General features: G+C 34.3%; 1 protein-coding gene across 1 annotated transcript; it reads left to right on the top strand.

The window, feature by feature from the left end:
- Nucleotides 1-318: 318 nt before the first annotated feature.
- On the top strand, nucleotides 319-5,181 carry LOC148203604 (uncharacterized). The gene is made up of 4 exons (XM_088107675.1): nucleotides 319-1,165; nucleotides 1,939-2,134; nucleotides 2,789-2,945; nucleotides 5,119-5,181. Exons 1-4 carry the CDS (start codon nucleotides 319-321, stop codon nucleotides 5,179-5,181), a joined length of 1,263 nt encoding a protein of 420 aa, XP_087963801.1.
- Nucleotides 5,182-13,916: the final 8,735 nt, after the last annotated feature.

Below are 13,916 nucleotides of genomic sequence, written 5' to 3'. Positions count from 1 at the left end.
ATCCTCAGAAATATCTGAGAAGTTCTTGTTGTATCCTAGGGACTTGCGCAATACACCGCGGATAAGTCCTTAAGGACAGTGATCTACACGCCTCAGGAAGTATTTTGTTCGTGATCTTTATTCTACTTTTGTCAGCTTTTACAACAATCTTAAGGACTTATGGCTGACAACAACAACAACTCAATCCCGGAGAATCAGAATAATGTTTCCGGAACTCAGACGGTCTTCGCGAAACCTTTCCCGGATGTATCAAAAATTGAAGTCTTCTCTGGTCAGAATTTCCGGCGCTGGCAAGAACGCATGTCAACCCTCTTAAACATGTACGGAGTCGCTTTTGCTCTTTCATCTTCAAAACCCGACTCCAGTCTCCCTCCAAATTCAAAACAAGTTGAAGATTGGGTTCATGCAAACAAGGTATGCCGTCATACTTTACTTAGTGCACTCTCTAACGATTTGTTCGATGTATATTGTTCCTATAAGGAAGCGAAAGAAATTTGGGATTCGTTGATTCTCAAATACACTGCTGAAGATATAGTCAGACAAAGATTCATCATTGGGAATTACTATCGCTGGGAAATGGTTGAAGATAAGGACATAAAGTCGCAAATTAATGAGTACCACAAGCTACTTGAAGATATCAAAGCAGAGAACGTTCTTCTTCCAGATGAGTTTGTTTCAGAGCTTCTGATCGAGAAATTGCCGCCTTCCTGCACTGATTACAAGCAACAACTAAAACACAGACACAAGCAAATGTCACTTTCAGAGCTGATCACTCACATAATTATTGAAGATACCAACAGGAAAGAATCTGCTGCTGTGAGGGCCAAAGCATTGTCTGCAAAAGCAAACATGGTAGAAGACAAACCTGCTCCAAAAAGGTACGAACACAAACCTGATCACAATAAGAAAAATAATTTTCGAAAATTTCGCCCCAACACATCTAACCCCACCTTTAAGAAGAAAGGAAATTGCTTCGTATGTGGGAAGCCGGGTCATCATGCACCGCAGTGCAGACGCAGAGTAAGAAACGACAATCCTCCTAAGGCTAATATAGTCGAAGGAGATGATATTATTGCTGTGGTCGTTTCTCAAGTAAATCTGATGACCAATGTGAGCAAATGGGTGGTAGACTCTGGTGCTACTAGGCATATCTGTGCAAACAGAAGTGCTTTTACCTCTTACACTAGTGTAGGGATGGAGAAGAACACGTTTACCTCGGTGATTCCAGGACCACTCCTGTTCTGGGAAAAGGGAAAGTTCTTCTCAAACTCACATCTGGAAAGACTCTGGCCTTGAGTGATGTGCTACATGTGCCATCAATCAGAGTTAATTTAATCTCTGTAGCACTACTGGGAAAAGTGGGGGTTAAAGTGTCATTCGAGTTTGACAAGATTGTAATGACAAAACATAATGTTTTTGTGGGGAAGGGATATTGTGATCAGGGTCTCTTTGTACTTAATATTTCTGAAAATATTAATGAATCATCTTCTTCTGCTTATATTATTGACTCATATGATATATGGCATGCTAGATTAGGACATCTAAATTCTTCATATGTTATGAAATTAAAACAACTAGGATTAATTAATATGCATGATAAACAGAGTAGTAAATGTGATATATGTGTAGAATCTAAAATAGCTAAGAAAACATGTTTTACGGTAGAACGCCAAACTGAATTGTTAGGGTTAATTCATACTGATTTAGCTGATTTGAAACAAACAATGTCTAGAGGAGGTAAAAATTATTTTGTGACCTTTATAGATGATTATTCTAGATACACCAAAGTATACTTAATCAAACATAAAGATGAAGCCTTTGATGTGTTTCTTACCTATAAAGCAGAAGTAGAAAATCAATTAAATAAGAAAATTAAGAGGATTAGATCAGATAGAGGTGGTGAGTATGTGTTATTTAATGACTATTGTGTTAAAGAAGGTATCATCCATGAAGTAACCCCACCATATTCACCTGAGTCTAATGGAGTAGCTGAGAGAAAGAATAGAACTCTTAAGGAGATGATGAATGCTATGCTTATTAGTTCTAGTGCACCTGATAACCTTTGGGGAGAAGCCTTGCTTACTGCGTGTTTTTTACAAAATAGAATACCTCATAAGAAAACTGGTAAAACTCCGTATGAGCTGTGGAGAGGTTATCAACCTAACCTTAAATATTTAAGAGTGTGGGGGTGCCTAGCTAAGGTGATGTTACCCGATCCTAAGAAAAGGAAAATAGGCTCTAAAACCTCTGATTGTATGTTCTTAGGATATGCTGAACATAGTGCTGCCTATAGGTTTCTAGTTCTTAAAAGTGATACACTTGAAAGAAATTCTATAATGGAAACGAAAAATGCTGAGTTTTTTGAACATGTTTTTCCTTTAAAGGTTAGTGAGACGTCTCAACCTATAAAAAATAATAATAATAGTGATGCCTTGTGTGAGGAATTAAGAAGAAGTAAAAGACAAAGGAAGGAAACTTCATTTGGTAATGATTTCTATACCTATCTAGTTGATAATGATCCAAGTAACTTTGTAGAAGCCATTAGTGCTCCTGATGCAAAACAGTGGGATAAAGCCATTAAGACTGAAATTGAATCAATTCAGAAAAATAATACTTGGACCTTAGTAGATTTGCCTAAAGGAGCAAAACCCATTGGTTGTAAGTGGATCTTTAAGAAAAAGTATCATCCTGATGGATCTATAGAGAAGTATAAGGCAAGATTAGTAGCAAAAGGTTTTACTCAAAAACCCAACATAGATTACTTTGATACTTTTGCCCCTGTGACTAGGATTTCCTCTATTCGAGTTCTGTTAGCCTTAGCAGCAATCCATAAGCTGGTGATACACCAGATGGATGTTAAAACTGCCTTTCTAAATGGTGATTTAGAAGAGGAAATTTATATGACTCAACCTGAAGGGTGTGTTGTACCTGGTCAAGAGAATAAGGTATGTAAACTTTTAAAATCTTTGTATGGATTGAAACAAGCACCAAAACAATGGCATGAAAAACTAGATAATGTATTGTTATGTGATGGTTTTTCATCTAATGATGCTGATAAATGTGTGTACTCTAAATTTGAAAATGGTGATTGTGTATTATATGTTTGTATGTGGATGACATGTTAATTTTTGGTACATACAATGAGATTGTTACTAGAACTAAATTATTTCTAGGATCGAACTTTGAAATGAAAGACATGGGTGAAGCCAACGTAATTTTTGGTGTTAGAATCATAAGGAAGAGAGATAGTATATTACTATCCCAAGAACAATACATTGAGAAACTTCTTAAGAAGTTTGGGTATTATGATTTCAAACCCGTGAGTACCCCTTATGATGCTAACTCTAAATTAATGAAAAATAGAGGAGAATCATTATCTCAGCCTCAGTATGCCCAGATAATTGGGAGCTTACTGCACTTGATGAGCTTTTCTAGACCCGATATTGCTTATGCAGTAGGTAGACTAAGTAGGTACACTCAATGTCCAAATCAAGAACATTGGGATGATCTTTCCAGGCTTATGAGATACTTAAGAGGTTCAATGGATTATGCCATTGAATATAGTGGATTTCCCGCTGTACTAGAAGGGTATAGTGATGCTAACTGGATCTCTGATTCAGATGAGACAAAATCCACTAGTGGTTATGTATTCACACTTGGGGGTGGTGCGATTACATGGAGATCTTCCAGACAAACTATTATTGCAAGATCAACAATGGAATCTGAGTTTGTCGCTCTTGAGATGACTGGAAGTGAGGCTGAGTAGTTGAAAAACTTCTTAGCAAACATTCCACTAGGAATGAAACCAACCCCATCGGTGTCAATACACTGTGATTGCCAATCGGCAATAGCTATAGCTAAAAACAAAAATTACAATGGAAAGAATAAACATATCCAATTGAGACACAATTTGGTGAAGCAGCTGCTAAAGAGTGGAACTATTTCCATTGACTATGTGAAGTCAGAACGGAATCTAGCCGATCCTCTGACAAAACCCTTGGGAAGAAATATGATCTTAGAAACATCGAGGGGAATGGGACTTAAGCCACTAGCAAACAAACAAGTGATGGTAACCCAACCTTTGTGACTGGAGATCCCATGAATAAGGTTCATATGGGTAAAAACAAGTCATTTGTTAGTTCTGATAGCACTAATTTGATTTTAAATCAAATATGTCCATTCCTACGGTGTGTGTGAAAGTGCTAGAGACTGCATAATTGAGAGGTTAAACTTTGTAATTAAACAAAGTTTTTAATGATCTTCATATCCCTTACGGGTGGTGTATGACTTGCAGCATACATTTGATGAAATCACCTATATGAGTGTCAAGTGGGGCCGCTTGCATGAGATCTTGGCATGATCTCTAGAGCACTCATGAATACCGGGCACGCGCATGGCCTATTAAGCGCATCACAGCGATAACAGCAAGGATTGTGGGGGTGTAATGTGATTGATAAACCTCTAACACACTCAAGTATCTTTGGTTCATATAGCTTGCTATACCAACTATACTGTGTGTTAAGTTTATCGTTCTAGGACTGGTTCATATAGCTTGCTATACCAGCTCTGATGCATTACATCTTATAAAACCCAGGATATTTTTTCTTTCTTTCTTTCAATCATTGTTTCTTATCTTTTGCAATATGTGGGGGATTGTTATTATTTATTGCAAAATATAATAATGTTGCGCAAGTTTCGTGGACAGTTGCCAACGTTAATTTATTTTTGTTATGCAACGTTCACTTTGCAACGTTTTAATTAATTAAAATATTATTTTTCTAAAAGATATTTTGGACTTTTGGATCATGGGCTTGATCCATGAACTCTATAAATAGGGAGCTCCTCCTCCATTCCAAAACACACAAAATTTCATTCTTTCTTATTCTACTCTTTTCTGAGTTTCATTCTCTAGCTCTTTTTCTCTTCTAAAATTATTCTGGGTTATTCTTATACTCTGTTTAGAGTTCCTTGCTAGTTCTGATATCCTCAGAAATATCTGAGAAGTTCCTGTTGTATCCTGGGGGGCTTACGCAATACACCGCGGATAAGTCCTTAAGGACAGTGATCTACACGCCTCAGGAAGTATTTTGTTCGTGATCTTTATTCTACTTTTGTCAGCTTTTACAACACGATCTACCTAGGGTAGAAGCGTGTCACTCCCGAGGAACCATGAAGGTGTAAAGATCCTCACAATTCCAGTGAAACTCGCAGGAAACAAGGTTCTCAACAACAAAACATACACGCAGATATAGATATCTTCTCCAAAAGACAGAAAGCCGAACATACTAAATAATTATTCATACATCAAAACCTGATACGCATATGATATCCTAGCTACTCCCCTTACAGCACAAAACACTCACCAAAACCAACCCTTCAACATTTTCTCCTATAATTCTACCAAGCCGAAAGCCTGTAACCTTACCCCTAAGGATGGGCAAAGTATACTACACTGCGCTATACTATAAAAATTTGCAGTTAACTATAAAACAGTTCTCTTAAACTAAACTGAACTAAAAGTAGTTCGGGTAAACTGAACTGCATTGGTTTTTAGTCCACTTATAGTACAGTGCAGTTCAGTAAACTAATTTTTAGTTTACTTATAATGCATGCAGTAATCCTGTTGCACAACACTGCTTTTCATTCCAAACTGGACCACCCAACAAACTGTAAAAAGAACAATTGAACTTTAGTTCAACAGGACAAATTACAACATTTTCTAGAACTTGTAAAAAGATATGATATAATTTAAAAACTGAGAAGAATGAGAGAGGAATGAAAAAGCACAATACATATGGTTAGCTACAAAGGATTTTGTGGTGCCATTCAACCGCATCAGTTCTTTCGCAGAAGCAAAGTAATATTTTTGTATAAAAGAAATTATTAGGCTAATAAGTATTTTTACTTTGCAATGAGAGTATCTAAATCTATGAAAAATTGTTACGAAGTCATTAAAAGAGGAAAAGATAAAAGAGCCTCCATATTGTGAATTTCTTTGTGAACTGAATTATATCTTTGTGCCCTTTTGTAGTAAACAAGTTTCCTTATTTTATAAGTCAAATCTTGATTAAATCATATACTTCCCAGCTATTTTAAAATTCAAAATTTTCTACATAAAAAATAAATAGGTTTCAAAAACCCGCATTATATAAAAATGCAGGGATGAAGTCGATCTGAGTCATTATGATCTCGTGTCCAACAATAACACTACGGTTAAATAATTTTATTCTCAAATTAATTTAAAAAATGACACCAAATTATCAATGTAATGTAATCCAAAGAAGAATTTGTTCATCACCTACAAGCTGATTGCAAAATAAATAATTGGGATTGAGACAAATAAGACTTGCCAAGTAACAACGGCTAAAACTGCAAGATTAGCATAACAATTTGAAGTAGTTGCAATAGTAAACAAACAGCTGAATGCAACATCAAGGTCCACAAGGTTGAGTGTAACACCCAAATATTTTAAAGGGTATTACTGATAGTAGAGACTAAATTAATTCGATATCTCATATAAACAATCAAACTTTATTTCAATTACTCCAAAGTACAATACCAAACTTACAAACTTTAAACAATATAGTCTTCACCGTTGACATTTCAACTTTTAAATTTTACACAACATAATCTTCCCAATACAAATTTATTCTTTTTACAAAAATCCATGAAAGGTTTTCCCCGCATCTCTCTCATCTCTAAGCTTTTTCAACCACATCTGCAACATTATCTAATCACATATAACATGAGTTATATGATCATAGCATAAACAAATAAGGGTAAGCCAACCATATCAAATCAATCATTAAACTTGTAATAAGAATAGTTTAATCATTTGTTTCTACAATTACTCAAATATCATTACCCCGATGTCATTAATTCATCATTATCAAAATCATCTTCCTCAATTTCATAAACCTTACAATTTATACTATGCTTACTCACGAAGCCTTATGGTTAGACCGCTCTCTGCCTGCTTCCTTAAGCCTCACCTGTATACTATGTCTTACTCTCTGAAGCCTTATGGTCAGACCGCTCTCTGCCTGCTTCTATAAAACTTATGAACCACATATTTATGTCAAAGCCTTATGGTCAGACCACTTGCTGCCTGCTTTCATTAACCTCAGGTGTTACTTTGTTCATACCAAGCTCTCATGGTATAACCGAACATACTACTTCCCGTAGGAAACATCATTTCATAAGCAATAATTTCTTATATCCACTCCAACATTTCATCACATCAACATTTCATACTCTCTTATCCACTCCAACATTTCATCAAATCAACAATTCATAATCTCTTCTCCACATAACTCAATCATGTTCATTCTCTAATCATAATTTGACAATAACCTATTTTGGTGTCAATAAATTAAACATATCGCCAGCTATCATACTTCATATTATAAACTCATTTTTGACCATAACGAGTATAACTCAACATATTTTCACCAATTAAAGATTCATAGATCAGCCAAAACATTTCATCATATCTTAGCCACTACGTATTAAAGTCTGAGCTCAATGTAACGATAAATAAAATATATATGAAGTTTTTACCATGATAACTTTATGCATCTCCAATTAACTTATTTTATTTTAATTTCATCCTATTAGAGATCTTTCTTTACCCCAATTGGTCACCGGAGAGGACCCAGATGTCTGAACGCATCAAACTCACCTTCGACGCCAACACATATGACTAGTCACAACTGACTGGACCAGGCCAGGGCTGCTCTATGATCAGGGATGTGCCAACTCAGGTTTTTAAGGTTCCTCTATCCTACCAACAAAGGGAGGCCTTCAATAATTAACAATTTATTTATTTAAATTATCTACCTTGTTCGCTTATGCTCTAAATCTAAAATGCCTAATTTTAATATTTTTACTTCCTCTTACAACAACCTCAAATAGTATCACTACATCTATTTAATACTCATATACAAGTTATTACAGAATCCTTACTCCAGACCTTCCAACAAGATCAATTTCAGCCAAGAAACTCATTCATGATAGAATTCATACAAGATAATTATAAACAATTACCCATAATAAGATATTACTATAAATGGTCATAGAAGAATACAATATTTGACAATCATAAGAATAATCTTAATATAAAAATTCATGGGAAACAAGAAGTTGAATCTGGCAGAGCCGGTTAGACAACTTCTAATCCATCCCAAAATACAATATAATTAAATAACAAGAACAATACATGTCTGGGGAAATAAGAAGTTGAATCTGGCAGAGCCGGTTAGACAACTTCTAATCCTTCCAAAAATGCAATAAAATAAATAAGTAAAGCAATAAATAGTTTGGGGAAACAAGAAGTTGAATCTGGCAGAGCCGGTTAGACAACTTCTAATCCTTCCAAAAGTGCAATAAAATAAATAACTGAAGCAATAGAAAGTTTGGGGAAACAAGAAATTGAATCTGGCAGAGCCGGTTAGACAATTTCTAATCCTTCCAAAATACAATAAAATTAAATAAGGAAAACAATAGAATGTTTGGGGAAACAAGAAATTGAATCTGGCAGAGCCGGTTAGACAATTTCTAATCCTTCCAAAATACAAAAAAAATAAACAACTAATAACATACAAGTGGCATAACATAATCAACATTACATTTTACAACTATCACACTTGGATATCAACACAAAGTATACTCTCATTTAAAATTTAAGATCATACAGAAACAAAATACTCCATATTCAAGATATAAGATCAGAAAAAGCAAAATATAGCATATCCAAGACTCAAGATAATACAAAAGGAAATACTCAAAGTTAGCTCCCCTTACCTCTATTACAGACTTAATCCACTCGTCCTCTGAAAACTTCCAGAATATCCCCTTTGAAATTCTTCCAACTCTCTTCTCTCAAAAATTTTCTAAGTTCTTTGGTGTAAATTTTCAGCCTCCCCCCCTTGGCTATTTATAGCAAAATAAATTTACTATTCATTTTTACTATTCATTTTAACTATTCATTTTTTTATTCATTTTACTATTACAAAAATAATTTTTTATTTGCAATTTGATAAATTCTGATCTCAAAGCTACGTGGAACACTTATCCTTTCCAAAAATAATTTTTTTTTTTTTACTATTCACTTTTTACTATTCACCTTTTACTATTCACAATTTACTATTCACTTTTTTTTTTTTTATCTAGTATTTAACTTACAAATATTTTTCAAGGATCTTACATTGAGATCCGAGCAGACCTAAACAAGGAAATAACAGACAAAAAATTAGTGCTTCCATGCATTGCATTACATTGTAAAGGGAAAGAAAAAGAAATGTTAAAGATGCTTACCCTAATAAGTATCCGTCCTAAAGGAGTGGAGTCATAAAAAGCAACTGTAGCAAGACTTCTGATGAACAAGAATATTGATGAAATAGCTCCAATCAACTTTAGATAACTAACAAATTGTGACAAAGCTTCAATCATCCAAATTAATAGCAGCACTTGAAGGTCCCACTTCATCTTGAGAGGTTATCTCTACAAAAATAAATTAAATATTTCATAATTTTTGAACACTTAAAATATAAATTAAAAAATATATAAATTTGTCATATAATCTCACCTTGCTCAAATTTATCAAGTTCTTTAGGATCCTCATCAAAAAGTATAGAGAAATGTGTTCCTTTTAGCCAATCTTGTGTGCAAACAAGCACTTCCACAATTTTAGGCGTTAGACAACTACGTTCCCCTGAATGTCCCGTTGTTTGAGAAAAATTCAAAATTTTCTTTTGAAGTTTTCAATCATTATCAATAAAGTGAGCTGTTAAACTCATGTAAATTAGGTTTTGGATTGAAGTCCATGTGTCTGTAGTTAAACAAACTCTCTCACACTACTTTGATAGAAACATTTTCAACTTTGCTTTTTCCTCTTCATTGAGTTCCCACATTTCACGCCTCAATGTAGTGCGGGATGGGACTTCAAATCGTGGTTGCAAGGACCATACAAAGTCACGGAAGTCCTCATTTTCCACAAATCGAAAAGGAAGCTCGGACTTCACAAACATCTTCACCAACTTCATTCTAGATGCATTTTGGTCAAATTTAGAAATAGTTGGTGAAGGGCTAACACTAACTTCTGTAGTTGATGATAAAAGCTTTTGCCTTTTGAATGCTTCTCTATTAGGATTTTCTTTACATCTCGCCAAATGATTCCTCATCCCGCTTATTCCAGTCAAATATTTAATCAAATCACCACAATAATTGCATTTAGCCTTCTTCTCAGAATAAGGTTTTTGTTTAGTAAAATGTCCCCAAACATCTGATCGACCTTTACTATTCTCAGTTGACGATGAATCGATACAAGGAGGTAAATGATCCATTGTAGAAGTATTTGGTGTGAGGGTTTCTACCGTTTCCGACATTCACGTCACTACATTAATTAAGAGCTCAATCAAACAAAAGGCAAATTTATCTAAATGCTGATGATGATATATGGTCTGAAAACAAATTCAGAAATCACATCATTACATTGATGAAAGTGTTGTGATAAACTCTGAAAACAAATTTAGAAATTTCCAAGAAGGTGTATGGAAATGGGATGGCAGAAGTAATTCATTTACTTAAGATCTGGAAGCTACCAGAATGATAAAAAACAACTATTATTTTATTTACTTTAATATTGAACTACAACTAGTTGAACTAAAAGATTAGTGAAATGAAAAATCCTCTGATGGGGTAAATGCTAAAACAGAACTAATGAACTGGACTGCTAAAATTATATTATGCAGAAACTAGAATTTCCAATGCATACTCACAAGCCAAACGTAAAGATTTAAAAAATTGAGCAATGAAGGGTAAGGTGCAACGAATATAATTTAAGCTGTAACATATTACTAACATAGCAGTAAAGGTAAAATAAAGAACTATAAACAATGAGGAAAAAATCCTAACCACATAAGGTAATAAAGGGGTATATGGTATGAGACTATACATTTATACATTGTTTGGTAGAATGAAAATAGGAGGGAGAGAGTGAAAACAATATTGGTTGTTTGATTTATTTCTAATCTGTTTTCATGTGCCTTTTCTGTTTCATTCATTCTACCATTCCTGCTTCGTCCATTCTACTTCTTTCTTACCTACCAAATCGACTTTTAGTGTATATCTTTGTTCCCTAGAACAGAATTGTGTTAGTGTGCATAAATATCTAATCCTTAGTTGCTGAGTTTTTCAAGTAAACGTTGACTTTAGGTTACAAAGTCCAAACATCTAAATGTTCCAATATAAGAACCTAACATTGACTTATGAAGAATAGAAAGAACATTTATTTTTCTTGCTAAATCAATGATAAATGATAATGCTGAAATCAATGAATTTTTATTCTACATTGTATCAACAAATCTTGTTAACCATTCCAATATACCACAAAGAGTGAGAAAAGCATTCATACCACAAAATTCAGCTTTCATCCCAGCATCTCCCCTTTCCTTGCAGCTCTGACTCAGAGGCAACAAGATTTATGAGCACAAACATTCCAATATAAGCATAATTTTTTAGCAAAAGCAAAGATCATTCACAGATACAATGACTCCACAATAAGGTCTTAAAACAAACACTCCTTTATAATGCAAGAAAGTCATAACATATATCCCTTTTGAAAGGGAAAGGGAAAAACATTATTACCTTTGGGTTGCACAGTTCCAGCTAAAGGAGAAGTGTTACGGTAGAGTGTGGCAAAGCCTTCGACGGTGAACCTTCGACGACGGCGAGCCTTCGAACGGCGGCGAGCCTTCAACTGCTCAAAAATTGAAAACTATTATCTTCTAATCACCATCAAACTGAAAAAGAACCTAGAGTAATCAAAACTAACCCCACAAAAAAACTATTATACAACTTTTTTTACAGAAAAACTAAAGGAAGGAAAAAGGGAAGGGAAAGAAAAACCCAAACCATGCTTCGCGCTCCTCTTCGAGTGACTTCGCACCAGCTTTAAGCAAAGGTTTTGTTCGCGCCCCTCAATCATCCCCTTTTGTAGCTTCAATCTTTGTAGGCAGCCTCTGGTCCATTGAATCGAGCCTCCTAATCCATCATCGCGAAGGAACCATGGAACTCTCTTCCAATTTCTCTCAATCCTCTCGAACCCTAGCTTCAAGTGTTTTCAATTTGGGGGTGAAATTCTCAGTTAGGGAGAAACTGTGGTTCACAGTTAACTGCACTTAAACTGTGTAAAGTTCAGTTTGTTTTAACTGAACTGCAGAATAGTTTAATTAGATTTAGTTAAAATAAGTTTAGTTTTTTTAAGTATAATATAATTCAGTTAATTGTAGTTCCAGTACAGTTTGGTGAATTATGCCCAGCCCTACCTACCCCTATTACGCTAACGAGATTCTCATCCTTAGCAAACGCATAAACATTCATAAATATCTATATACACAACTCTCTTGCTACCAAACATCACGTTATTTTCAAAACCATCACCCAAACTCCATGCATGTATAGATAAATCATAGTCACTCCCCTTACCTGAACTCCAGAGGAGTTGCTCATGCTTTTGATTCTTCACGATTTGGCTTCCTAAACCTTCTGTACACTCACTGAGCTGCTAACGGTCTCTCCCCAAGCGTTTTGGTAAGAAATAGTGAGCTAGGGTTTTCTTTTCTAATATTCTCACGGCTGGTGTAAATCTTATCAGTTTCAACTCTAAACAGAACTTAAATACCCTAGATGTAACTTAAACCTTCTAAAATATCCTTTAAATATCTCCAAATCCTTTCCGTTGTCATTCTATCTTTTCCACCTTTTGTACATGGAGAAAAATAAAAAAATAAAAACTAACTAATTGATCCCCTACGACTCACGTTCGCACAACCCAATAAGAGAGGGAAAAAAAATATAAACTAACTAGTCAACGCTCTATCTCGTAGAATAAGAGATAACAAATAAACTATGTTCTCTTTCCTCTCCTAAAAATAATGAACTCAAAATAATATATAAAGATTCAGCATGCAAAAGAGAATAACAAAGCAACCTTTTATCACTCAACATTATATCATAAATAAATATTTAATTAAAAAAAATTAAAACAAAATAAAAGTCAATTTTATTTTATCCAGATCTTAAAGATCTAGAAAGAAAACACCTCAATGTGCGGATGATTGATCAGCCAATAAAAGTCCAAAGCAATCCTTCAAGAATCCTTCAAATCTACAAAACTTTCGTATCTCAATTCTTAGAGAAACAACATACCTGCAAAATCTTTTTCTCGACTCTCTTATGTCAGATATTAAAATTCAAATGCTCAAAAGTTATTAATGCAATGTGTTATGCGTCAATATATAGATTTCCTCATGTTTGACGCTTTTTAATTGATTACAAAATTAATGTAATTGGTTAAGAATTTAACAGTACTATACCAGATTTACATCAAAACATATTTAATTGATTACGCAATTAATGTAATCGATTGCACATTTATTGTAAGTCAAAACAATTCAAAATATGACTTTTATGACAGTTAAGACTTAACACGAAAACAGTTTTCAAGATGTACCAGATTTAACTGATGAAGGAAATTGTGTAATTGGTTAAGTATTACTCTTAAGCAATTTTGAAAACTTTTTCTACTGAAAACTCATCACTGCACACAGCAAACAGGTGTTAGCAAAGGCACGAGTTTTAATCAATTATACATATAATGTAATCGGTGAAAACTTGTAGGTTTGCCACAATTTAAGCATTAGCTGAGATCTGATGAACGTAATTGATTACATAAACATTGTAATCGATTACTTCATACATATATGCATTGTGCAAGTAGTTTTGTCATTCAAAAACATGAATATGCATACTACAAATATAAACACATGTATGACCATAGTAAGTATGCAAACCAATCAGTTCAAGCACTAACAAACATGTAAATGCAACTATGCATATTAAAACTGATGGCAACC

The sequence above is a fragment of the Vigna umbellata genome, chromosome 2 (assembly GCF_029865625.1).
Source record: "Vigna umbellata cultivar VRB3 chromosome 2, Vumbellata_1.0, whole genome shotgun sequence".
NCBI lineage: Eukaryota > Viridiplantae > Streptophyta > Magnoliopsida > Fabales > Fabaceae > Vigna > Vigna umbellata.
Note: the sequence above shows the minus strand (reverse complement) of the source record. Positions and strands in the feature narration are given on the sequence as shown.